General features: G+C 39.4%; 4 protein-coding genes across 11 annotated transcripts; 3 read left to right on the plus strand and 1 right to left on the minus strand.

Moving 5' to 3' along the window:
* On the minus strand, window positions 1–12075 carry LOC135642810 (conserved oligomeric Golgi complex subunit 8-like). Its single transcript, XM_065159256.1, has 12 exons — window positions 11802–12075; window positions 11583–11735; window positions 7382–7530; window positions 5567–5644; window positions 5350–5443; window positions 5156–5230; window positions 2817–3113; window positions 2053–2120; window positions 1908–1962; window positions 1099–1237; window positions 631–815; window positions 1–549 (listed from the first exon to the last, which is right to left on the minus strand). Exons 1-12 carry the CDS (start codon window positions 11955–11957, stop codon window positions 250–252), a joined length of 1749 nt encoding a protein of 582 aa, XP_065015328.1. The 5' UTR covers window positions 11958–12075; the 3' UTR covers window positions 1–249.
* Window positions 12076–12727: 652 nt separating this feature from the next.
* On the plus strand, window positions 12728–15809 carry LOC103992692 (protein CHUP1, chloroplastic-like). Of its 7 annotated transcripts, none has more exons than XM_065158672.1 (5): window positions 12728–13465; window positions 13561–13655; window positions 13754–14524; window positions 14763–14899; window positions 15022–15160. In XM_065158672.1, the coding sequence occupies exons 1-5, from the start codon at window positions 13321–13323 to the stop codon at window positions 15029–15031; spliced, it is 1158 nt and encodes a 385-aa protein (XP_065014744.1). In that variant the 5' UTR covers window positions 12728–13320; the 3' UTR covers window positions 15032–15160. The 7 variants fall into 7 exon arrangements, with proteins under 7 accessions (XP_065014744.1, XP_018684229.2, XP_018684227.2 ...); XM_018828684.2 differs by having other exon boundaries at window positions 12752–13056; window positions 13313–13465; window positions 14763–15809; XM_018828682.2 differs by having other exon boundaries at window positions 12753–13465; window positions 14763–15809.
* A 904-nt stretch (window positions 15810–16713) lies between these two features.
* On the plus strand, window positions 16714–17849 carry LOC135642480 (cytidine deaminase 1-like). Its single transcript, XM_065158673.1, has one exon. It carries the CDS (start codon window positions 16758–16760, stop codon window positions 17682–17684), a length of 927 nt encoding a protein of 308 aa, XP_065014745.1. The 5' UTR covers window positions 16714–16757; the 3' UTR covers window positions 17685–17849.
* Window positions 17850–20115: 2266 nt separating this feature from the next.
* LOC103992695 (uncharacterized) lies at window positions 20116–25083 on the plus strand. Of its 2 annotated transcripts, none has more exons than XR_001978978.2 (9): window positions 20116–20464; window positions 20548–20615; window positions 20979–21126; window positions 21221–21301; window positions 22294–22380; window positions 23056–23141; window positions 23605–23708; window positions 24304–24438; window positions 24626–24796. XR_001978978.2 is itself a non-coding variant. In XM_009412504.3 (9 exons), exons 1-8 carry the CDS (start codon window positions 20207–20209, stop codon window positions 24394–24396), a joined length of 942 nt encoding a protein of 313 aa, XP_009410779.2. In that variant the 5' UTR covers window positions 20117–20206; the 3' UTR covers window positions 24397–24438; window positions 24626–25083. The 2 variants fall into 2 exon arrangements, 1 of the variants encoding a protein (XP_009410779.2); XM_009412504.3 differs by having other exon boundaries at window positions 20117–20464; window positions 23605–23725; window positions 24626–25083.
* The last annotated feature ends 572 nt before the right edge of the window (window positions 25084–25655 follow it).

A 25655-nucleotide genomic window follows, 5' to 3' on the forward strand; every position in this document is an offset into this window, starting at 1 on the left:
TCGACAGAAACACACGCGCAAATGATCTTTATTCTCCTCCTCCAGAGTACGCGAGCACTACACGGAAGAATGGCAGTCGTACTTGGTGTCGATATAGCCTCAAAACACAAAGTTAAAACTCACCCTCGTCAACCACCATGTGTAGACAACTTGTACTGATACAATATAATGGTAGCTGCTGCCAAGTAAAACTTGGGCAAAATGCCATTTAATCACGACAACCATGCTGATGGAAGCATTTGTCGGACTTTATTTGTCATCCATATCCATATCTGTTGGCACTATGCCAGTGCTGCTTTGATCAGTACGATTATCACTCCCTGGTTCTTCATCATTAACCGAAGCCCCATTCTCGGCCATTGTAGCACCACCGCCATCTGTTGGATGCTTCTCTTCCTTGCTGTCCAAAGAATTTCTTGATCCTTTCGTCGGTGGGATCACTGCTAATAACTGGCTGACACCATCCAACATGCCTCTGTGTTCCATGATCAAGGTTGCTCCATTTGGATAGCATCGGCCAAAGCAAGTTGCACAATACGGGTAAGCGACCTATCAACACCACAAGCTAGTCATACAATAGTGTCACTTCATGAAAACAGCATGAAGCAGAATAAATTCAATTCAGCTGACCTCGATGAAAGCTTGACACAGTGACAGAAAGAGGGTAGACTCATTTCTTCGGAGGACTCGCATGGCATTGTATCTCACCAAGGAGTCGGAAACAGCTTGTAGGCCCTTCACAACCTCCTGAGCCAGATTGTACTTCAAGCTCACCGGAGCACATGGTCGTAATTCATTCATAGCAGCTGAAACACCTGCATAGCAACATATCAGCTGCAAGATTGAAATCGCAAAAGCAAAGTGCTAAGGAGCATCTTTTTCTTCTTGTTGGTTGGTTAAACAAGTTCACCATTGAGCTATATCTACGGCAACCCCCATCCCCCCATGAGCAATCCCATTGCAAAGGCACATAGAAAAACTGAACAACTGCAATTGCTTAAAGCTTATTTGCACCTCATGTATATCGCAGCATTAACCTGATCATTCTGACCAGTGCATGCTAAGAAGAATTTGTGGTAAACAAGTATTTGTACTCACCATTAACAAACACAGCAACAGGTGGATGCTCCATCAGGACTGAAGGTGGTGATATGTCATCCTTGCCTTCATCCATTGCTCCATTAGTGGCAAAACCAACAGATGGCAAAGGAACCCAACGATGTGAATCTAGGACAATCTAACCAAACAAAAAGTACAAATACATTTAACATTACCTTTTTGGTATGATAGCGTTTCTATTAGAAACTAATATTATGACCATTTAAGGAGATGATACTTTCATCAGCAGAGCATTATGATATAGGATGCGGAGATCTTCATTGGATAGATCATAGATCATGAATGACACTGAACCAGATTGGCTTGTACTAAGAAATTTTACTGAGATATTCTATCTCTAACTGAGGGCAACTAAACATTAGATGGAGAACATTTTAAATGGAGGCATTGGTCTCGAGTGACTGTAAAATTTTTCGGCATTATCGGATAGCATCACCAAATAGAGAAAACTGAGGTTCTTGTGTAAATAAATTGTTTATCGAGTAAAGAGAATATGTTCCACTAACTAGGTGTTGTGAATGACAAGAGTCTAATTGTGCTATGGATCTACGTAGCCAAGTAATTCAATAGAGTTTCTCAGAACTACGTCATACATACTTATAACAAAGGCCAAAGTAGTAAAAACGAATTATGTACGAGCAGTTGCCAAAGGCCAATTTGACAAAAAAAGCTCACTCTGAACATATTAGGTATGAATAAAATAAGGCATTAGTTCTTTGAATAATGATTGAAAAAGGTAGTCATAAACTATCACCATAAGTTTGTACATGTACTAATTGCAAGGATACCTGGAAATTCTCAACAGCAGTTCTCATATTCTTTGAAAATAAGTTGATAACTGCACTGTAATAGACGAAAGATTGTTAGTTACAAGATGACAATACAACCTAATATTATTCAGTCTAAAAGAACAAAATAAAGATGCTCATTTACCCCTCAAAAAGTGGAGGCAGCAAGCCTCTGAAATCAAGTCCAACCAAGCCAAGACCCATTGCACAGTACTGAAGGCAACAGAAAATTAACATTAAATTGAACACAGCAAACAAAACTAGCTGGAGGAAGTGCCTCGTACTAATCCCGATACTCACAAAAATGACAAAACAAAATTAATGAAATCAGGAAAATAGATTTGTCAAAGTAGTTTAGAGAAGGCATGTAACTCTAAGAAGATAGCAACAATGTTTGTATAATAAACGTATGTTATAGCCTACAAGCTATGTACAGCTTCGAAGAGCATTCAACACCCTTAATTATGCATCATACATTAACAATGTCAGAAAATGCAACAGATAGCATCAAGTACAAAAATCCTCAAAAAATTATACAAACTGGTAGTCTAGTAATTAAATAAGCATAGACATCAAACTGAAAGGCCAAAGGATTAGAAAAATTAATCCATAAAAAAGGATTGACTACAAAAAGATATGGACAGAAAATGAATTTCTAAGGACCTAAAAAATTAAATATTTAAATGGGAGAAAAATATGTTTTCTAAGCACAGACAAGTGCACATTGGCAAGTAGCCGAAAATCCTACATGCTAGCAACAGAGAAAATATAAAGTTCACCAAAGCAATACCAAAATAAATTGTAACCCAAAATAGGAGTTGTGCTGAATAGTCATAAGGTGAAGTATCTTAAGCTCTGGCTGATCAAAGTTTACCTAAAAGACAAAACTGCATAGAAACAATCTCTCACCATGCATTGGTCAAGAATATTCGACATTGAACCTCCTTCAGTAATTTTTGGAAGCATGGCTTCGAGTGTGCTAAGGTGACTTTTTATTTGATGCATAGCCCAGCTGAAAAGAAGCCCACCATCATAGTTCTCCTCACTCCCAGATTTATCATTGTTGAATATAGCACGGTATTGGTTAACAACATCAAATAGATGCATCCTGTGGCAATTCACCATTCCTTTCAAGTACTCATAGACATTTCTCTGGTCCAAGTCATCAAGAATGCCTGAAAGCCATGTCTCTCTACACCTCAAAAACTGTTTATAAAACAGATCCAGTGAGTGAGACTAGTTCAAAGCATAACAAAGTCTGCACAACTCGTGACAATCAAAAAGCACTTAAACAAAATTTATATATCTATATTCATTAATAAATCAAGCAATTTGAAAGATTAGTCAGAACAATTGGTCAAAGGATCAAAAGTTTGGAAAAATGCAAGCAGTTCTATCTTATATCTGATTAAACACCAAAGTACCACCTCTAGAATGCCCAAAATACGGACTTGCACATATTAAGAAAACAGAGAAAACCTTCATTGACCATATTTACAAAAGCTTGTTTACATTTTTATGGCATACTTCTCATGGTCTTCTATTACTATATTTAAATATACTTTAGGGACCATACACAGGCACAGATATATCTATGGCCAAAAGGTTTCGGGTTCCATGTCCTGATAATCCAAAAGCAGGCATAAGACTCTTTGTACATTGATTAACAAAACTAAGTTTAGTTAACTATTTTTCATTTGATAATTATCATACACAAGAATAAAGTTACCATAAAATACTTTCACATGATTCAACTCAAAATTGCAGAATCATGAAGATTTTGAAGCACCCAAAAAATTACTTCCAAATGGAATAAACATCTAAGCTCTTTAAGATTTTGCTATATTAGCAATTTAAACAATCAATTAGAAACTTATCATCAGAAATTTATCAAAATATGTAAATTATTATGGAAAACCCTCTTTAATACTAGAAAGTTGTCTACAAATTCCTTTTTTAAATATTTTTAATGCTAGAATTTCTTAGAAGATTAAGGTTCTAGATTAGCAAAACAAACCAATGTTTGACATACCGCTCAAAATGGTATGGAACGGATGATACATACTAGTCCGCCAGTTGATCGATATGCAGACCAACCCATTTTGAGTGGTATGCTTGAAAAGGGTTAGGCATCGGACATGGGTGATGTATTGACCAATACGGTTGAAACTAATTTGTATCAAACGATATGGGTCAATATCGATCAAATTCCAAATTGGGTCAAGTTTGACCCAATTATCAAATTGACCATTGGGGTCTCTTTTGGGACTTTAAATCTCCTCCTTCCCCTCTCTTTCACTCACTCTCACTCGCTCTCATTCACTCTCTCGTTCTCACCCTCTTTTTCACTCTTTCTCACATTCACCTATGATTAAAGTTCCTAATTGACAATTAGTGGTAATCAAGCTATTGATTTGGATAAATAAGTGATTTAAACTCAGGATCTAATGGAATTTCTCCGCAATTTAAAAATATTAAACTTCTTTCTATGTTTTATCTATCATTTCATATAATTAGAAGCGTATTAATGCATATTCACAAAGATTAAACATGATTAAGGTCATTTTCTTGTGTTAACCTCAATTAGGCCTATCATCTTGCATTTAGGCCCAAACTAGGGGTACTTAGGGTTAATCACAGCCTTATGCATTTACTTGTCTCATATACACTCTATTCTTAATTAAATATAATAAAATTACCATTAAATTAGGATTAAAAAAACCTTTTGAAAAATTTATAAATTTTCAGTCATTTTTCAACCTTTTTCCAAAAAAAGATACGTAGCGACGTACAGGGTATATACAGACATACAGTACGCTACTACCAACCGATCCCCCCATGGACCAATACCACCAGTTAGCACGGTACAATAGTCTTTGAAACAAACATTCATATGGCATCAAAATTATATAATCACATATTAGTGTCTTCCAACTTGGTTAATTTGTTTTATTCCAAGTATTTTACAATGAACATTTCAAAACGTTATAGTCAGGAGTAAAACATTAATCAAATGAATGAGATGTTTCTTCACAAGTTCACATCAACATCTGCAATTTAATATACATTTGGGAGGTTCTCTCAATTTAAAATACATTTGCAAAAATGTACTAACATAAGATTATATATTTGAGATGTCAAAGATTACTGAGCTCAAAGAAACGTAGTTTATTCTAGCTAACAAAAGGTCCATTTATTCTACTTGAGCCAAAAGAAAAATATACAAATCCGTTCATCAGTAGACCAACCTGTAAACGTAACTCAGATTCAGTAAATACTCCTATTCGTCGCAGATGTGCAACAATGCGCAAGCATTCAGGTAACTGCATATCGTTGTGTAACCACAGTTAAAAATATATCTTGTGAAATCAAATGAACCATTTCAGGGAAACCACAAGTTCACAAATCCACTACGGGTCTTTTAACACACTTAGACAACTACCTGGATGTTGGTTCGAAGTTTCTGCAGAAGTTGAGATAGTAGAGATTGTGTTGTCTTCCGGACTTCTGCTGCCAATGCCTGAATGACAGGTAACCTTGATTCCAAATATCAAATGCTAGCTATCATAATGGAATATATAGATAATAATAATACTGGTTGGACTATTTCCAAATAAAACAATAGCAAGACCTAAACTCAGTCGCTAGAAAAAACTTACTCAGCATGCATTTTTGACAGCTTGTTGACAAAAGCTTCTAGGTCAAGAGCCTCATCATAATTACCATTCCTTATACATCTGCAAAGAACGAACACGTGTTCACAAGTTACTAGCATCTACCTGGATCCACTTGACAGTGAAATGATAATATCCAGGGAAAGAGGCTCATAAATTTAAGACAAAGATATTATTATAATGCACAACATAACCAAACTTTCAACCATAACAGAAAATTGACCAAAAAGATAAAGGGAAAGGATACCAGTATGAATATTATGCTATCTCAAGTTACCTCAAAAGACCTAATGGTAACAATTCATCAACTTTAAAACATGTTTCAATATCAGAAGATAGTTCAAGGAACTGATTATAAATAAGAGTTAAACAAGGATGTCAAATTACTGGTCCAACATTATGTCCTGCATTGTACAGAAGACAGGGGGCTACGTGCATGAAATGGTGACAAATGACCATGATCAGAATTAGCACTACATGTGGTTGGTAGGAATGCATATAGATCAATTCAATTTTGAAAAAAAATTCGAATTACACTAAACAAGTTCAGTATGCAGAACTAACCATGCTGCATTGATCTGTAAAGGAAATAAACTGAATCTAACCAAAATATGTTTGGTTTTTGTGGCATTTTATATTCATTTTTTATAATCATATTGTATTTGTAGAATATTGTTCGATATAAATATTATAGTTTACAGAAGATATGCTCCATCTATAAGGATAGAATTCACGATAACTATATCTTGTATATATTAATTATCATAAATGATATTATATGCTCCATCTGTAAGAATCAGATATATCATCTCTGCATTTGATGAGACAAAATGTAATTGAAGCAAACCAAAACAGATGCACTGGTAAGGTCCAGTTTGGTTAATCAGTTGGATTAGTTCCTTTGCACACCCTTAGCAAGCACTAGCTTATTTCTTGGCTCAAAGAACAAGCTACAAACTAACACTAATACACATCCAATTATTATCAAATTCTGCTGTCGACCAAAGATATCACTTCCAAGATACTTCAAGATTTAACATAATGATAACGTAAATCCATCTAGTTTGTATGTTGGAATTAGGATCATCCTGCACAAGGAAAAAAGAACAGCCTACATAGATACACATTGACAGGCGACAAGCGACTTCGAGTCCATATTTGAGCATCCGTTGTTTAATGTAATGAAAATTTATAATTAATCTTTTAGAAAAAAAACAACAACAAAGCTGTAATATCCCAAACATTTGGGTCAACTACATGGATCTTTAAAAAAAATCATATTCTCAGTTACATTAAGAGTATTTAAATCTGTATTTATAGTTTCTAATAAAATATTTTAGGTCTCTCTATCTCTATTTAGACCAGTAAAATTAGTTGTTTTGCATTTTCTACCTACACGTATATAGGTCTCCCGAGTAATATTAAACAGTTCTTTCATCTATCAAAGTTACAACTAATTATTCACGAATCAACAAAATAAGTACATGAAACCACAATGTCAAAATTAGCAATGCCTTGTGTTCAAAAGGAAATTGAAGAAAAGCTAAAGAATTCACAAAGAGGAAATAAGTACATGGAACATGTCCCACATGGCAAGTAAGCACAATAAAAAATATATAAAATATGTCTAATGGAACATCTACAACAATTAAAATCTAAAATTGCTAGCATCAAGATGCATGTAATATGATTTAAATTAATTAAAATTTCCATAAGTACAACTATGGCAGCAGAATCCATGTACAGGCATTAAGATAAGATTTGACAGGTATAATTTATTTTACAAAATAAAGTACATACGTATCCATTAGCTGAGGAATTTCAAGCAAATCAAGTAGAGTAGTGTGATTGGCCAGCAACGTCTGATTGAGCATCCTTTCCTCCAAAATTTGCTGAGCAGATTCAATAAACTCTGTACAACCAGCAGTGAGACTTGGTATCTCTGTTATCTGCAGTAAGCATGCAGCTAGAAAGTCAGTGTAGATCTCTTTAACATCCTATAAATGTAAATACATCATAACTCAAACCTGTCAACCCACCATGATAAATGTTATTTAGAATGAAATATATTTTTGTTCAAACAATAATCTTACAAATACATATAAAGGACAAACACACTATTAAGTTTTTATAAAACTCATACAACAGTGACATCAAACTATCAATGCAGCTGAATAGTAATCTGGAAAAGAAATGTACAGAGTCTAAGTTGTTATCCAAAAAAGCCAGAATAAGAAGCAGGTAAAAGAGAAGATGGAAGAAGAAAGAGCAAAATTTGAAAATTAAAAGTAGAACAATGGCAAAGAGAAAATAAGATATAATGACAAAACAACAGCAACAAAACCATAAATCCCAACTATTTGGGGTCAGCTACATGGATCTTTTGTCGTCACTGAGATCTATAAAAAACCATATGTGTAGTTAAGTTCAGAGTAATTAAATCTTTATTTATAATTTCTATTAATGTATTTTTAGGTCTTCCTCTACCTCTCATCGTACTACCAACGTTAATTATTTCACCTCTTCTAACCATCAAATTTGAATATCTTCTAAGCGCATGCTCATACCATCTTAAACGATTTTCTCTCATCACATCCTCTATTGAAACGATACCTAGTTGTTCACGAATAAAAGTATTTATTTTCCTATCTTTCTTAGCAACTTCACACATCCATCAAAACATTCTCATATCAACAACACAAACTTCTTGTATATGTTATTTCTTAACTGCCCAATACTCATATCTATAAAATATTGTTGGTCTCACAACTGTCTTATAAAATTTTTCTTCTAATCCCAAAGGTATTCGGTGATCACACAAGACTCCTAACACCCCTCGTCATTTTAACCATCCTGTTTTTACTCTATAAATAATATTTTAATTGATTTCTCATCTTGTTGAATAATTGATCCAAGATACATAAAGCTTTTACTTAAGGGGATTTATTGCCAATCCAACTTAACTATATTCTCCTGTCTATTCCTAGAATCACTAAAATTAGATTTGCTATATTCAATTTTAGTCCTATTTAATATAAAACCTTTAGTTTATTGTCTTCGCAGCTCAAGTTTATAAGTAATTCCATTAAGGCTCTCATCAACTAAGACAATATCATCAGCAAATAACATACACCAGGGAGGTCTATCGTGTCAGTGGCTAGTAAATTCATTCATTATCAATGTGAAAAGATATGGACTTAATGCAGATCCTTGATATAATCCTATACTAATAGGAAGCTCACTAGACACAATCCCTATTGTTCTAATACTAGTAGTTATATTATTATACATAACTTTGATAACATTAATATAATTAATCGATACACCTTTCTTTTCTAAAATCCACCATAACAAATCTTTAAAAATCCTATCATAGGCTTTTTTTAAATCAATAAATTAATAACCACATGCAAATCTTTCTTTTTTTTTATACTTTTTCATTAATTATCTTAATAAATAAATAGCTTCTATGGTTGATCTTTCAGGCATAAAACTAAATTTATTTTCAGAGATATTTATTTCAAGCCTTTTACTACTTTCAATAATTCTTTTTCAAAATTTTATAGTATGACTCATAATTGTAATTCCATAATAATTTGAACAAATTTGTATGTCACTCTTATTTTTATAAATTGACACTAAAAAACTCTTTATCCATTCATCAGGCATCCTTCTGAATCTCATGATTTTGTTTAATAAGCTAACTAACCAAGCTACTCCCTTGTCCACTAAACTTTTTCAGACCTCAACAGGGATACTATCAAGCCTCACACTAGTAGCTATTTTCATTTTCTTTAATGTGTATTTTAGTTCACTAGCTCTAATTTTACGAACAAATATATGATTATTAAATCTACTACTATTATCTATCATTAAATCTGTCCTATGTGGAATATTTATTAAATAATTTATAAAAATATTTTTTCATCTTTCCTTGATCTCATTATCATTAATAAGTATTCTTTAATCTTCATCTTTAATGCATCTAATATTAACTAAATCCTTACACTTTTCTAGCTTTAGTAGTTCGATATATATCTTTTTCACTATCTTTAGTACCTAATTTTTTATAAAAATTATCATAAGCTTTATATCTTGTCATATTAATCACTTTTTAGCCTCTTTTTTAGATTCTTTATATCTAGTCCTGGTAAATTTTTCTACTATCTTTTTCTTCTTCCATAATCTACAGTAAATATCTAATACCATTAGCCTATGTTGATTCGTCAAACTTTCACCATGTATAACTTTACAATTCTTACAAATAACCTTATCCACCTTTCTAGTGAGAAAAAAAAATTTATTTGATTATAGTCGTAACCACTCTTATAAATAATCAAATGTTCACTTCTCTTCTTAAAGTGAATATTTACAATCATAAGATCATACAAAGTTGCAATATCCAAAATCATACTATCATCTTCATTTCACTTCCTATAACCATAGCCTCTATGCACCCATTTATATTCACCATATATTTGCCTTGTATGACCATTCAAATCCCCTCTAATTATAAGTTTTTTTTATTATAGGCATTCCTTGAATGATATCATCTAAGCTTTCCCAAAATTCTCTTTTGGTTTGATCATCTAATCTAACTTGAAGGGCATAAGCACCGATAATATTCAAAACATCTTGTCCTTTCATAAATTTTAGAACTATAATTCTATCTTCAAATTTTTTTTATATCTATAACATTGTTCTTAAGAGCCTTATCAAGGATAATTCCTATATTTTCTGTGTTTAACTGTTCTAATATACCAAATTTTAAATCCAATACTCACAATCTCTCTAATTTTTTTCCTACGCACTTAGTCTCTTGCAAGCAAATAATATTTATTCTTTTTGTAAGCATAGTGTCTATCAATTATAATCCCTTCTCTAAAAGTGCTTATATTCCAAGCTACTAACCTAACCCTCTGTTTTTAGACTAACTTCTTTACTCTTATTGGTTTAAAACAATGAGAACACTTGCCTACTTGGCACCACATTTGAACGCCAACATGACGGGCCGCTTCCAGGTGAACCCCCTAGCCCATTGTTTCCAATTTGGGACACCTAGGTGGTGAAGGTGCCTCACATCACTTTCGGGTGACGACCTAGCTCTATACTGAAATCGGTTAAGATCCATGTTCATGAGATCTGACATATTTAATTAAAATCCATGGTCGGTTAAGATCCATGTTCATGAGATTTAATAAAACAAGAAGAAAAATCACGTCAGGTACAAAAGGAAGAAAGACTTTATTAAAACAACAACAAATGAAAGATGATGGAGAAAAGCTAAGGAGTCAAAGATTTTTTCCTTTTTGTTAGGTATGAATTAGAAGTCACCCCTTAAACATGTTTCCCTTTCTCTTGGTTAATCGGCAAAAAGCAGAAAGCTTCAAAAAATGTTTTTTGTCCATATAGAGGCAAATATGAATATGCAAATGCAGAGATTGATGTGAAACAATGTGACAGATTAAAAGGCTAGTTTCCAAATAAAAGAGAGGAGGAGCACTATATAAGCCTCAGTGATAGAACAAGCAGTGACACACTCAAACTTTATAGGAGAGAAGGAACAACAACCTCCCTCATTTTATCAGTTTAAGTCGTGCTTATAGGAATAAACTCTGTGCCGAATCCTATGCCTTCAACCAGACTCCTTCAAAACATCAGCCAAACAGTCCCCAGATGAGTTGGTCATATATTTTCATCCGATCATTTCATGAGATCACATCACATTTAATAATTTTCAACACCCATTTTGTCACAACCAATATCATGTTCTTCCTCTAAGCCCTCTATGAAGATTACTTCAAATAAATCGATAGATTGAAACCCAAATGTTGTCGACGAGACATTGCAACGAGAAGACTAGGAAAAATTAGATTCAACGAAAGACAGTTCAAAATCCAAATGTTAGGAGCAGCCAATTCATCAGGAAAGCAATGAATAACTAGAATCACAAAGTATATCAGAGCGTAAGAAGGGTTTACGATGGATGGGTAAGGCGTACCAAAGAATCAAGGTGTTTATCGAAGCCGGAGAGTTGTTCCTTGATGACAGAGACAGCATCCGCTGCGGCAATAAAAGCGCGGTAGTTTCCCACTGCCACCTCCTGCATCTGCCTCCGGATACGCTCCGCATCGACGCGCAAAAGCTCCGGCTCCTGCGTGACCACACCTCCTCAGCAGATCTGCCACAAAATTGAAGGACGGGGAGGAAGTAGGGTGACCTTGTGAAGGCGATCGAGGGTAAAGGAGAGGAGCTCGGAGACGTAGTGCTGTTGTGCGGCCCCGGCGAAGGGGAGGAGGCGAAGCGCCGACGCCGCCGTCACCTCCTCTTGTCCATCTCCTCCGCCGACGATCGGGCTCCTCGTCTCGGTTTCCATGGCGACGGACAGGAAGAGCTGGGCTCAATCGGAAACGATCTGCGTTTCCAGATCTATTCTTTCCCACTAACTCAATACCCCTCAATCTCCTATACGCAGAGAGGCGAGTCGAGGAAGTCGCTCCATGAGAACCGCACTCGTGCGCCGCATTTGGTAAACACGTACAAGAAAGGGGCCCATTAGGCCTCAACAGACTTCCTCGTGGCCCGTTAAAGACGGGCTGCGAGTTGGACATTCGTCATGGGCTAGAGAGGATCCGACCTCAACAAGTGTAGGAGGGTTGGGTATTTTTATCTTCTCGTTCAACTTGCTAGATTTCTAATATTGGGTTATGAGTGATCGGTAATCTTCACTGTTCTTAATCGTCATGGCTGATGTCATTGACTAACCCGTCTCACTGGTTATAATTACACCTTTACTCTGAGGCCGCACCTACCCTCAGAGTGGCTCTTGCATGCGCCCCTCTCGAGACTATCCGTCCATCGTAATTGAAGATGAGATAGGGACGGAGAAAATGTTACTTTTGTCCAAGTTATTAGAGGCGATGCATTATTCATTTGATGGGTATCCACCTACCTTTCCTGAGAGCGTTATGTTCATCGTCCCGCACAATAGAATCATATATGGAGTTGTTATGTACGCGCCTGGCGCATACAGAGAGCCGATCGAGTTGCCAAGAAAAGATGCTATGACAATCGTGCTCCTCTAAGCAATCGTCTCGGGACCCAAACTCTTTTTCTTTCTCAACTAGATTGGATTGCGAGAGAGAGAGAGAGAGAGAGAAGAAATTAATGCGGATGAAGAACCCGAGAAACTTCGTCTCCCGGCAATCTCCGGGATCACACGCGCCAAATCGTCCACGTTGTGCGACGACCGACCAGTCATGGAAAATTTCGGCAATAAACCCACAGACACGGCAACGACGAATTAACAGTCCAGACAAGCGAGAGAGATCTATCCATCTACATAAAACCTCGGGAACACCGGTAGGGTAGTAACGCAGCGTGTCCATACTCCATAGGAACAATAAAGGGACGAGCCCAAGCCGCAAATTAACAACAACAACAACAAAACAACGGAAGGAAACAGCCATCTCCAGGTCAGAATCTTCCGTCGTCTCTTCTGTGTTGCTGATATAAAACAGGGAAGGGAGAAGATGAGCTCTCGTCAGCCATCCTCCACCTCAAGGAGAGAAAGACAGTAAGAAGCAGCTAGATTTGAGTTGGGTTGACGATTCCCGCAACACCACCGACTACTTGCTTTCCTTCATCTATTGATTCTTCTCCTCCATCGTATATACATGTTTCATCACTGGCTATACGAAGACGTACAGGATAACCATTAGTGTTTTAAAGGGTTGGGGATGATGAAGCTGTTGTTGGAGATGGAGATGGAGATGGAGATGGAGGACCGCAGACCTCTGCTTCCAAGACTCGGCGTCGCTCTGGCCGTCCACCTATCCAGCTACCTCGTTTCCCTTCTCAAGTTCCCGACCTCAGCCGCTGCTGGTTCGCACCTCCGTTACTTTTTTCTTCACAGTTGATGCATGATGATTTCCTTCTGGCATTGTTTTTCCCATTTTGTGTATTTCTTGTTGTAATAGCAGGAGACGAATCAAAAAAGGGTCGTAAATATAGCATGGCTGCACACATATGTTTTGGAAGTGGCCTAAAAGATGGGCTCCTATTTCTACAAAATGTAAGAATGGAACCCCTATTCCAAATATTACTCCCACGTAGTTTATACTCGTCCTCTTAGCCGTTCTAATAGTCTGATTAGTATTGTTGTTTGTAAAGAAAGACGCTCTGGCGAACATCATCCATGGCACCTCCACAAAGCCCAGCAGCGTCACCAAAACTGCTCTAACTGCGACCACAAGCGACGACGACACTGAACAGTCCGCTACAAGTTCACGGGATGAAGAGGGACTTCCGTTGCAGGAAGCTGAACAAGAATCACAGGGTTCTTGTCCCAAGAAACCTGTCAGCATCGAGTTGGAGAACGAGAAGGCGAAAATGGATGCAGAAATCGTGTACCTTAGCAACTTGGCGCAGGCTCTTTGGGACAGGAACAGGAGCCTTGATATGGAAATGCTCGAGTATTATGGATTGAAGGAGCTGCAGGAGGCTACCGTTAAAGAACTCGAGAACCAGCTGAAATTAAACTCGGTAGAGGCGAAGTGTTTGTCTCTGAAGGTCGAGTCCTTGATGGATGAGAACCTAAGGCTCAAACTTGAGGCGTCAGAGTTCTCCGGAACAATGCGAGAGCTTGGATTGGCAAGAGCAAGAGTGAAGCATCTCAAGAGGAGACAGAAATATATTCACGTGCAGGCGAGGGAGAAGATAAGCTCTCTGGAGAAGAGGATCAGCTTGATGCATGCTATAAAGCGCAGAGAGAGTCGAGACGAAGCCGAGGTGCAGAACAAGTTGAAGAGGGTAAAGGAGTTAGAAGACGAAGCTGGTGTACTGAGAAAGGAGAATTCGATGATGACGCAGGAAAACTTGGACTTGGCACGAAGGCTGGAGTCCGCAGAATCGTCCATCTCCACCACCCTTGATAGAGTGCAGGTGATTTCATTTCTTTTAGCTTTGGATTTATTTTATTTGCGTCATCAACTGTTTCCTCTCTAGAGATTAGTATTTTGGTCTCGCATCATTTAAATAGAATACTCTATCTAGTCTGCAAGGATGTCTTCTACCGCTTTGTTATTATGTTTCCTTTCATAAGATTCTGTCTAATTGGAGACCGCAGATCATCACCCAGAGTTGGTCGAAAATGATCTTAACCGTCACCAATATCATGCAGGCAAAAGCCGTAGAGGAAGTCAACCTACTGAGGGAAGCAAATGAGAAGTTGAAGAACGAAATCGAGCAACTTCAAACCGATCGCTGCACGGACGTCGAGGAACTGGTCTACCTCAGGTGGCTCAATGCCTGCCTAAGGTATGACCAGAGGGATCATCATCCGCTTCCCGGGAAAACGATAGCCAAGGATCTTAGTAACAGTTTGAGTCCAGAATCAGAGGAGAAAGCCAAACGACTCATACTTGAGTACGCATGTGCAGGTTTGGATGATAGAGACGTGAGTTTTAGGGACCTCGAAGCGGACTATTCGTCTCTGGAATCGACTGGTGAGGGTGATGATACTCCTCCGTTTGTGATAAAAGACATCATCACCTCACGTAAACCAAAATTCCTTGGCAAGCTTAAGAAGTTGGTGCTAAGAAAAGGCAGCAAGAACAACAAAGCTGCTTCGGTTGACGGAACTCCTGCAATAAATCCTTCAAGCTGTGCCACTCCCGAGAGACGAAGTTCCCTCGACGAGGCGACCGGAAGAAATTCGTTTGACAGCATCGCCTCTTGCTTCACCGAGGAGCATTCATTGACCGGTCATCTGGCGAAAACTGGTGACACCGCTTGGTCTCGAGCTGCCTTCAGATCCCCCTTCAATCTTCCGGGAGAAAGGAGACCCAGGTTAGAAGAAGAGGGCAAGAGCGCACGCTGTAAGAGCGACCTAGGTACTTCCTTTGAGTCCAGAAGGAGGGTCACCGGAGACGGCAATACGATTACGATCGGTCAAGATGATTCGTTTCACCAAGGAGAACCTGAGACTGTTCGGATAACCAAGTACGCGGAAGCTTTGATGAGCTCTCGCGCTTCATCAGAAGAGCCGAAGCAACGGTAAGATTCCTGCTACTTACAGTCGATGCCGATGTCTCTACTTGCTCTGATACATCGTTAGAGAAGCCGCCGAGTGACTTCTTTGCTAGCTTCGACAGTTCGATTTGGCCGAGGACCAAGCTTTGTAATATGAACGTTCATCTCTAGTGTCAATCAACTTTTCCGATGCGCATTATTGGCAAACATACTATCAACGAAATATTTAAACGAGTGAAAAGATCCATGCAATAGCTTCCACTTGGCCTCAGAGGGAAAGTGTTCATCAGAAGAAGCACCAGTGTTGCGAAGGCGTCATTCGAAAAACAAATGGTCAAGATGATGACATCGGAGCAATGCACGACCTCGATGAAGCTTAAGTCAGTATATGTCCTCTAAGCCCTTCATGCTGCTTCGCGGTTGGCACTTTCTATGTTCTTTCGTTGTCATCCTCGTCGGACGATCACCGAACCATCCAATAATGCATGGCACCGTATTCTAATCACCGGAAAGCCTCCTTCCATTTGCTAAGTGCGAATCCTATGCAGTGTCACGTTGGTCGAGTGGTGGAAATCCTCTTCAGCCAACCATATCCCGATCATGGCGCCAGAAAGCACACGCTACTTCTCCTCCCCATTGCATGCACAAATTCCACCGTCACGCGATCAACGAAGAAACGACTACTCGTGTGTAGCAAGAGGTGAAGCATCCTTCGCCCATCCTCATCAGATGTTGGTGGCGTCACCGGTGATAAGGTCTCGACAACAATCCACCACAACCAGAAGAAGAGAAAAGAAGCACTCAACTAGGAGAGCAGCGCTAAAGCAACCAAGCCGTGGACCATTCCCTCGGTACATTTTCCGTATGAGGATATCTTTTTAGTCTACCATTAATCAACGAGCAATGTGGTTGACGAGAAAGAAACAAGATAAGCATCCCACAATTATTAAGACAGACGTAGATAGACTACCATTATTTGATTCAATTATTTGCACTACCCCACCAACCAACCATGATCTAAGAAAAAGAGGTTTCAACATTTTTCTTTTCGAAGCATATAAATAGCATGTCTGATGACACCAAATCTCCCTCTTATTTGTTCTATTTTGGGTTTCTTTCAGATTCTTAATTACCAAGAAAGAAGATGGAGAGTGGGAAGTTCGTGATCGCGGCGCAGGAGGCCGAGGCGATGGCCAAGACGGCGGGAGTCGCCGCCCTCAAGGAGCTCCTCCCGCTCCTAGTCCCCACCGCCCTGCGGCTGGCGCGGCCGCCCATCTCCAACTACCCCGTCGGCGCCGTCGGACTGGGGATGAGCGGCCGGATCTTCCTCGGGGTGAACTTGGAATTCCCTGGCCTGCCGCTTAACCACTCCGTCCACGCGGAGCAGTTCGTGGTCGCCAACGCCGCCGCCCATGGTGAGGCCGGCATCAGCTGCATCGCTGTCTCCTCCTTTCCCTGCGGCCACTGCCGCCAGTTTCTTCAGGAGATCCGCGGCGCGGGGGAGATCCAGATCGTCGTCACCTCGGACGAGGATGCCGCCTTCCGCCCCCTATCCTCCCTCCTGCCCCACCGATTCGGCCCCTTCGACCTCCTTCACAAGGGCATCCCTCTCCTCCTCGAGCCGCACGACAACGATCTCGGCTCCGTCGAGTCCGCAGTTATCGCCGGCGGCGGCGAGGAAGTGTACGAGGGGATCGAGAAAGAAGGGATTCAGCAGCGGCTGAGGGCCGCGGCGGGGGCAGCAGCGAAGGCGTCACACGCGCCGTACAGCGGGTGCGCCGCGGGCTTCGCGGTGGCGGACGGAGAGGGGAGGGTGTACGCGGGGTCGTACATGGAGTCGGCGGCGTACAACCCGAGCCTGGGGCCGGTGCAGGCGGCGATGGTAGGATACGTAGCGGCGTGCGGAGGAGTCGGGGGAGAGCACCGCGGGTGGGGTATCTTCGCGGCGGCGCTGGTGGAGAAGGAGGCCGCAGCGGTTTCCCACGAGGGGACTGCGAGAATCTTCCTGGAGGCAGTGGCGCCGGGTGCCAACCTCAACGTGTATCGCTTCCGCTCCTCCGCTACGGTGTAGATTCGTGCGGATTCCGTGCTTTAGAGATGAAGACGATCGTTGCGAGTGAAAACGAAGGGTTCAGATCGGATAGGGTGTCTAATTGACATATTGCCGCCACGTTGTTAATAGACGAGACATGTATGCTATAATGCTAATAAACATTACGATGAATCCGATTGAGTACGTGTTTCTTCTTTTTATTTTTATGTTTTTTGGGCGGGGGGGTCTCTTTAATAAGAGAGGGAAGTGTTTCATACTCGATCAACAATCAACGGTCAAGAAAAATTAACTTCATCGACTAAACTAATTGACTTGCTTTCTCACCTGACTACTGATTGGAAAATGGTATGGTGTCAATTCACTCTATCTCTTATCGTGGAAGCCACCTAACTGAAGGGATGAGTAACTCTCACAACCCATGTAGTCATCGACAAGAGAACAATCCGTTGGCCTTTACCTATCTCGACCTTTGAATAACGGCCAACAAGACCCACTAATTGTCTTCTGCCTATTAGCATCCCTAACCACAATTGAGGAAAGACTTGCATGCATGCATGCATCAAAGCCCGACAATATAGCTCGATTCTCTAAGCTCCTTCCAGATGAACGGTGTAAAGGACCATCACCTACTCGTCTCGAACAAGCCAAAAGCCTAAGCAAAATAAGTCATTACGATTGTCCCATCCAACGCCATCCTTCATAGGATGTGTTTGTCAACCATCATTAATGATCCCCTAGACAAGGTAAGGGGCACCCTAACCTATTATTGACTTCATGACACCAACCACTTAGATAAAAAATCAAGCCCCCAAGGATAAAATGGGGTGAGTATGCTTTATTTGTACTCTTGTGATGTCTATTATACCCTCTCCACTTCTTCACATTGTTAACTTAAGCATCAGAGGGATCAAGTCGGGATATCCCTCCAACACCAACCTTTGTGTAGGACCTCAACACTATTAAGATGTTCTTTGGGAGGACATAGAGCACCCTTTGGCAAGGATAAGGTATGTCTCTGGACTGAATCCTCTTCAATAGACTAATAGTACCTCGAAGACGTACCTATCGCTTCGGCTTCCCACTTGGGTCATCTCCTTGAGGCCTGCGTGGACCCCTATAATGGACTTATGCCTTCAAGATCAAACTAGACCATGTTGACTCTTTAGTCAATGACACCAAAGCAATAATATTTTGATGCTTGAAGTGGGACTCGAATATCACAAGAACATCCATCAATGATTTCTCTCAATGAGTGTTCTAGCGAAGAAGCACCATCTCTGACACCCAACTCATTTTGGGTAAGGAGGGCATCAGCCCTCCTTCTAACAGATAGATGCCTCCACCTCGACACAAACCTTGAGACGCTACTAGCATCTATTCAACAATCCCGACCTTTTTTCTCTAGGGCCAAATGAGGGGTATCTACTCATCCCATATGACACCTTCCTAAGCTTCACTCATCAAGTATAAACACTCACCAACTTGATGCAAGCAATCACCCCTCTCTTGCCCTAGTTGTATAACAGGTGGCTCTAGCACTATGACTAGCAATCTAACCCTTACTCGCCCCCTAGCCTTTAGGAGCATTCCTAACAAGCCTCTTTCCAATGCCCCAGGAATGCCCTTGACAAGCTACAGTGGCTCTCGAAGCACTATGTCTCCGATATTGGAGTTCAGCACCTCGTTGTGCCACGGGGTAATCATACTTGAGTCGGAGATGTAATCTCTATCAACCCCTGCTTATCTCCACCCTTGAAAAAGGGCAACAAAGTTCACTTCTCACCTTCCACCCACTAATATCCCCAGTGGGAAGGCCCACACGTACACATTAAAGCAGGACGATTTTCCTAGCTCCTCCTTCTGGATGAATGGCGTAAAGGGATCCTGCTCGTCTCGGACAAGTCAAAAACCCAAGCAAAATACATCATCATGGTTGTCCCATAATGCCATCCTTCATAGGACATATACATCAGTTACCATTAATGAACCCTTAGATAAGGAAAGACCAAAATAAGGCAAACGGGTTCTCTTTGTAGTCTTGTGAGTTTTACTATACCCTCTCCACTTTTTCACACTGTTTCGAGTCCAAACAAGATGGATAAGCGAGCAAGTCTTCTGGAAATGTTCGAAGAATCAGATGTGTGCCATCGGTCTATATTGTGTGAGCGCAATCCTGTTAATCTAACGCACCACAATATTCTTATGTTTCTATTCGAATTATAGGCCTTTACGTAGCCATGCCGAACGTAGCATCAATGCAAAACTGTCCACCATGCAGCATCGAGAGCCTGCGTGCGGGACACCCTTTGACGACTCACAGCCCAACTGTGCCCGTGGCCATGTCCATCTGTTCCACTTTGCGCGGTACAGGCCCAGTAGAGTTCAACAAGCCCAAAGGATGACGGTCTCGATTTCGTTTTTGTGACGCCCGGACCGCCACGCGGGTCTTCGCAGTCTCCAACCACAGCAACTGCAATCCCGCGCCTCCAAAAGATGATCGCTTCCTCCCTACCGCACGCGTTCCGGTGGCCTCCTTCTCCATGGCTTCCGCTTCTCCTCCGGCCTCGCTTCTCCTTAGGACTCGCCCTCGAAGGCTTTCCCTCCCTCATCCCGCCGCCGCCGCCGCCGCTCGCCCTACATTAGACGGTAGTCAGGGTCTCCGACGGGCGCCTCGCCGCCTCTTTCTCGGCATCGGCGCCTCCTTCCTCGACCAGGTCGCCCACATGGCCTCCGGCAGCGGCGGCCGCTCCTTCGTGGCCTCGGCTCGACCCCAGCGAGGCGTTTCTCCCGTCGAACAGGTCTTCTTCACTGTTTCTTTCCTCTAACCTTGTTTCGGGACTATTCTGATGGAACTGTACCCGTCCGTTGCTGATTGGTGTAGATTCTGAAAAATGTAGTGTGGCCGGAGACGTTTCCTTTCAAGGACGAGGATTTCAACCGCTTTGATGAGTACGCACCCTTAGCTTCTTGTTTTCTTTACTTTAATGATGCAGCATTCTTCTTGCTTGAGCCTTTTGAAACACAGCTATTTCGATGTCATAGAGTTGGTATTCAGCGATCAGAAAAGGCTCGACCTTTTTTTCCATTTTCTATCAACTCTTTGGCAAGAGGCTCTCTTTATGATTATTCTTTATTTATTTATTTTTTTCATTTTTATCCTCCATAGTGGAAATCTTTTTCGATCTGTAGTCCTTAAATACATAAATATGTGGTGTCTTAAATTCATGCTTTCAAGAATATTAGATGCCTGATTGTTAGCTTTGATAGTAATGCTGTCCAGGTTTAATTGACTATGACTGACATGCTTGACAGATCACCGGATTCTCTTTTCTACTCAGAGCCTCGTTTTGTTACACACATTGATGACCCCGCAATTCGTGCTCTTACCAAGTACTATTCGGAAGTATTTCCTCCAAGTAATTCATCAGGTGTTTGTCTAGTAGATTTATGTAGCAGTTGGGTAAGTAAATCTTGGCCTGCTTTGTTCGGCCTCTTTCATATTTTTTCCTCTGTTTTTCACCATAACCTTTTTTTTTCTTTTCTCCTGGATATAGGTTAGCCATTATCCAGCTGGCTACAGGCAGGACAGAATTGTGGGAATGGGCATGAATGAGGAAGAGCTCAAGCGAAATCCGGTATGTTTTGTTGATAATTTGCCAATTTTAGATGACCAAATATAACTTTTTTGACCACTGAGATGACCCATTTTAGAATACATTAAATTTGAGATTGTATCTGCCCCTATTATTTCAAAATGAATCATGCCAACACCTTGAGATCCAACATCTTCTCAAAGCAATTTGAGTGGAAAGTAGGACTCTTTGTTAGTAGCATATACCCCAAACTAGCTCATTAAGGATTACTCCTCTTTGATATAACATAATTTATGTTTGCCATTATTCTTTTATCTTTACTCATTTTTTAATTTTATGCTTTGACCTTTAAATGATTTTCCTAATATTTTTGGTGAAGATGGATGATATACAGCTGGATAAACTTTTGTTAGGTTTGCCCAAAAGACTACCTACATAGAACAACACGAGAATGTTGGATAGGAAGTAGAGAGAGATGGGAAGATTAATCAGTTTTGAGCATCTAGAAGTTTATATTTTACAACAGAAGTGAGTTGTAGAGTTGATGGTAATTAGCACAGGAAGAGTTCTGCATGCTGGAGTTTGGTTGAAGTTAAACAACATAGATGGTTTGTGACAGAGTTGTGGAAGAGATGGAAGGCTTTAGTACCTGACAGACATGCAGTCTGAATGAAGAATTATAATTATGGTTTTATTGGATGGAAAGACTGTTGTTCTGACTGTTGTTCCAACATATAAAGTGAATAGTATGTTACACGCAATCAATTTCTTGGCTAGGTAAACCTAAGAGTGGTTTTCCTGTTTCATTTTTCGTTTTTAGTTGCTTTTTGTTGTTGCTGTTACTTTTATCTGTAAATTTGCATAATTCAATTACATGTGAACTTACAAGTTGGAAGTTGTTATGCGTTTGCTGTCACTTCATGCGAGGCAACAATATTATGCTTTCACAGTGAGTTTGGATGATCTACTGAGTTTTTTTGTTTCTGGATAAAAACTTTTTTTCTACATTTTAAAAGAAGTTCATACATTTACAGGTTTTGACAGAATATATTGTGCAAGATCTGAATGTTAACCCTAAGCTTCCGTTCGAGGATAACACTGTTGATGTTATAACCAATGTGGTACGTGATCAGTCTCGTGAAATATTAGAGTTATTAGATTAATTAGTTTTTTCCAGTGATTTTCTATCTCCTGTCTTCATATTATATATTCTAGTTGTACTTGTGAAGAATAATTTTATTTGGAGTCATGATAGGATGCCATGAACTTTAAGCTGCGTTTGGAATCCATAATTAGACATGTAGTCATCTACCTTTGAAACTTTGTCTCTTTATCATCTGTCTTTTTCATGAAATGGTAACTTAAATCATTTATTTGATTATTCTATGTTAAAATAATCATTAAGACCTACCTTTTGGTCGAATGAGATGTCTCTTCAGAAACTTGTGGATCTATTATTATATGATTAGTTTGAATAACTATGACCTCAATTGGTGCTTTTTTTTATTAGAACGAATATGTTTATATGTTAATTTCCATTGACAAATTATTAAACTTTAACAAGGTGTACCTTGCTTCAGATATTTTGGAAAAAAAAACTTGAGCAGCTCTTTGGTCTTTTTGTGTGCAACATTGTCACTAGTCTATCAACTTATTTTTCAAGTGCTTTCACATTAATAAGCGGTCAATCAGATGCACTTTTTTTAAAAAAATTGTTACTTATGTAATAGCAAAGCTTATGCTGGCTTACAAGTTCTAACTCAACATATTGGAAACTATCTTCCTGTACTTTGTAGGTTAGTGTTGATTACTTGACCAAGCCGATCGATGTTTTCAAAGAGATGCAGCGGATACTAAAACCAGGAGGTTTGGCTATAATGAGGTGATATGCTATCTAGCAACTCATTATTTTTTACTTGACCACTAATAGAAAAGAGGAAAACGTGGAAGAGAGCATTTTTGTTTTGCTGCTCATTTTTAGTTCTTCTTAGCTCAATTTGGTAACACTCCACACCTTCTATTTTAAATTCGTTCAAAGGAAATATTGAAATTTCACTTTAGTTTCAGTTTTGGCCAAAGGCCCAAATGAGAAGTTCCAATTATTTTGATATCTTTGACAGTTTCTGAATATTCTTTTTATGGTTTATATTAAAGGCGTGTCAAAAATATAAAAATCAGAGGGAAAGAAAAAAAAAAGAAAAATGGAAAACACATCATAGTTCACTGTGTGTATTTTGATCTAATTTATTATAGTTGCATGTCTGGCCCTTTTTTTTTTGCTGATTCTTTTGTCTGTCAATTTTTATAAGATTACTGTAGCTGACTTTCTGTATGTTGATCTGCAGTTTTTCAAATCGATGCTTTTGGACAAAAGCCATCTCTATTTGGACATCAACTGGTGATGCTGATCATGCCTGGATTGTAGGGGCCTATTTTCATTATGCTGGAGGTTTTGAACCACCCGTCGTATGTCATATTGCCTTATATCATGAATTATCTTTTTTCTCCTAATATATTCTCAAATGATATTCCTGTCTGTTACCTTGTTTGTCCTAAATTGTGTTTGTTAGCAATTTTTTTTCTTCGTAGTTGTCAAGTAGGGATTAGATCATATAGGATGGTCTTATATGCTTTTGAATAATTGGTGCTTTTTGATAAATGTCTGCAGTTTATTTATGATTTTCCATAGGATTTTCTTAGTGACCAATGTCGAGCTGAATACAGAGTGGCCGAACCTTAATTACTTAGAAGCAATTAGGATTGATGGATTTTTGATATGCAAAAAGGTTTGGAGTTTAAAGTGCATTTTTTTAGTCATGACTGTGAAGTCAATAATAAATGAGTGAAGCCTCTTTTATGTTGAATATGCTGAGTACCGACAGTGAAAATAAAACGACTATTGGGACGGTCGAAATAGCTCAGTAATACTTATGTGTGTGCTCGTTCATGGTTACGGCAGCTAGTCCACCGTGATAGGTTGATAACCCTATCTTCTAGTTATTTAGAGGTTTTACATGCAACATGATGTGTTGTCAATCTTTCAGGCTGTGGACATATCTCCCAACCCTGGGCGTTCTGACCCAATGTATGTTGTATACTCCAGAAAGCAGACGGCTGACCAACCACCTCTGCTTTGAGAAGGTGTTCTTAAATCTCAGAAAGAAAGAAAGTCAGTAAAGGTGAAGTTGCTAATCTTTCCTTTATGCCACTTTCCGATGTTTGAATTTTGACTTCAATAATGATGGATCGATTATATGAGTGTGCAGCAATCGTATCATATCATTGGCTTCTTATCACCTATCTGTATATTCCGCCTTTGTTTGGTGTCAAGGTGCTTGCTTGAATTGCTTCTCATGCGTGATTCAGGCAGCAACGTTGTAGCAGTAGAAGAATGATCAGCACCTTCAGATTTAGGCCCAAACAGATGTCCAGCATGACCTAATAAAGCCGTAGGAGCTATGCTTTCGTCTCCATCCCCACATCGATTGCCTTTGTAGTCTCACGGAGATCATTTTCGAGTAGGTGTTTGCCAAAGAAGCTGTGTCCTGGACCGAGTGAATGGCAGAGTACTTTGATAGCAAGAACAAATTATATGCAAAATGTTCAAAGTTTGGTCCGGCCGTTCACAGAATGCAGTGTTCCATTGTAGACTGGCATCGCTGTTGTTACGATATAAATTGTATATGTTTCATTCACCATAAGCCTTCTAGATAGAATATATTACCGTTTTCTTTCAGCCAAGCCATTCCTGTATTGTGACTGGCGTGGGTTGTGAAATGGGAACTCAAGTAATAAATATGTGGTGGGCTTTTTCTGTTGTTCAAGGGATAATTATAAATAAACTCCTATAGTTAATTATGATTAGCATTTTGATCCTTATACTTTAAAAAGTAATATTGAGGTTTTCATATTTATGAATATAAAATATTTAATTTTAATTCTTCTTATATCGTTAATTTTTTCGACGGAAAAATTCACGTGTGTAAAAGATACGTGAATGAAAAAGATAAAAATATAATTTTATTTTTTAATTATTAAATATATATTTTAAAAAAATATTGTTCTTTCTCTACCCTTTTTTCCTGCACTCGATTTTGCTCTCAATCGTCGTTGCTCGACTTGTACTCTAGACTGCTATCGCTCCTATTTTGCTTGATTGTCACTTCTCTTACATCGTTCGTCATCACTATATTGAACTTGTTCGACCATCGTTTTTCCTATATTATGTGCCGCAATTATGGTCGAACAATTCTTATGCGACGGTGATGAATGGTGCAGGAGAGGCGACAATCGAGAGCACATGTTGCTTATGGGAAGAGGGAGGAAAAAGAACGATATTTTAAAGAATATATATTTAATAATTTAAAAATTTTTAAAAAAATTATCCTTCTCATTC

Source organism: Musa acuminata, chromosome BXJ3-7, assembly GCF_036884655.1.
Source record: "Musa acuminata AAA Group cultivar baxijiao chromosome BXJ3-7, Cavendish_Baxijiao_AAA, whole genome shotgun sequence".
Taxonomy (NCBI): Eukaryota; Viridiplantae; Streptophyta; class Magnoliopsida; order Zingiberales; family Musaceae; genus Musa; species Musa acuminata.

Excerpts from the sequence above, each read along its gene's own strand:
- LOC135642810 (XM_065159256.1), bottom strand. The coding sequence starts at position 11,957 with ATGGAAACCGAGACGAGGAGCCCGATCGTCGGCGGAGGAGATGGACAA. Across the intron at positions 11,736-11,801 it reads CCCTCGATCGCCTTCACAAG|GAGCCGGAGCTTTTGCGCGT; the intron begins GTCACCCTACTT and ends GTGGTCACGCAG. Across the intron at positions 3,114-5,155 it reads AATCTGAGTTACGTTTACAG|TTTTTGAGGTGTAGAGAGAC; the intron begins GTTGGTCTACTG and ends TTTTATAAACAG.
- LOC103992692 (XM_018828684.2), top strand. The coding sequence starts at position 13,321 with ATGATGAAGCTGTTGTTGGAGATGGAGATGGAGATGGAGATGGAGGAC. Across the intron at positions 13,466-13,560 it reads CCCGACCTCAGCCGCTGCTG|CAGGAGACGAATCAAAAAAG; the intron begins GTTCGCACCTCC and ends TTGTTGTAATAG. Across the intron at positions 14,525-14,762 it reads CCACCCTTGATAGAGTGCAG|GCAAAAGCCGTAGAGGAAGT; the intron begins GTGATTTCATTT and ends AATATCATGCAG.
- LOC135642480 (XM_065158673.1), top strand. The coding sequence starts at position 16,758 with ATGGAGAGTGGGAAGTTCGTGATCGCGGCGCAGGAGGCCGAGGCGATG.
- LOC103992695 (XM_009412504.3), top strand. The coding sequence starts at position 20,207 with ATGGCTTCCGCTTCTCCTCCGGCCTCGCTTCTCCTTAGGACTCGCCCT. Across the intron at positions 20,616-20,978 it reads GATTTCAACCGCTTTGATGA|ATCACCGGATTCTCTTTTCT; the intron begins GTACGCACCCTT and ends CATGCTTGACAG. Across the intron at positions 21,127-21,220 it reads TAGATTTATGTAGCAGTTGG|GTTAGCCATTATCCAGCTGG; the intron begins GTAAGTAAATCT and ends TCCTGGATATAG.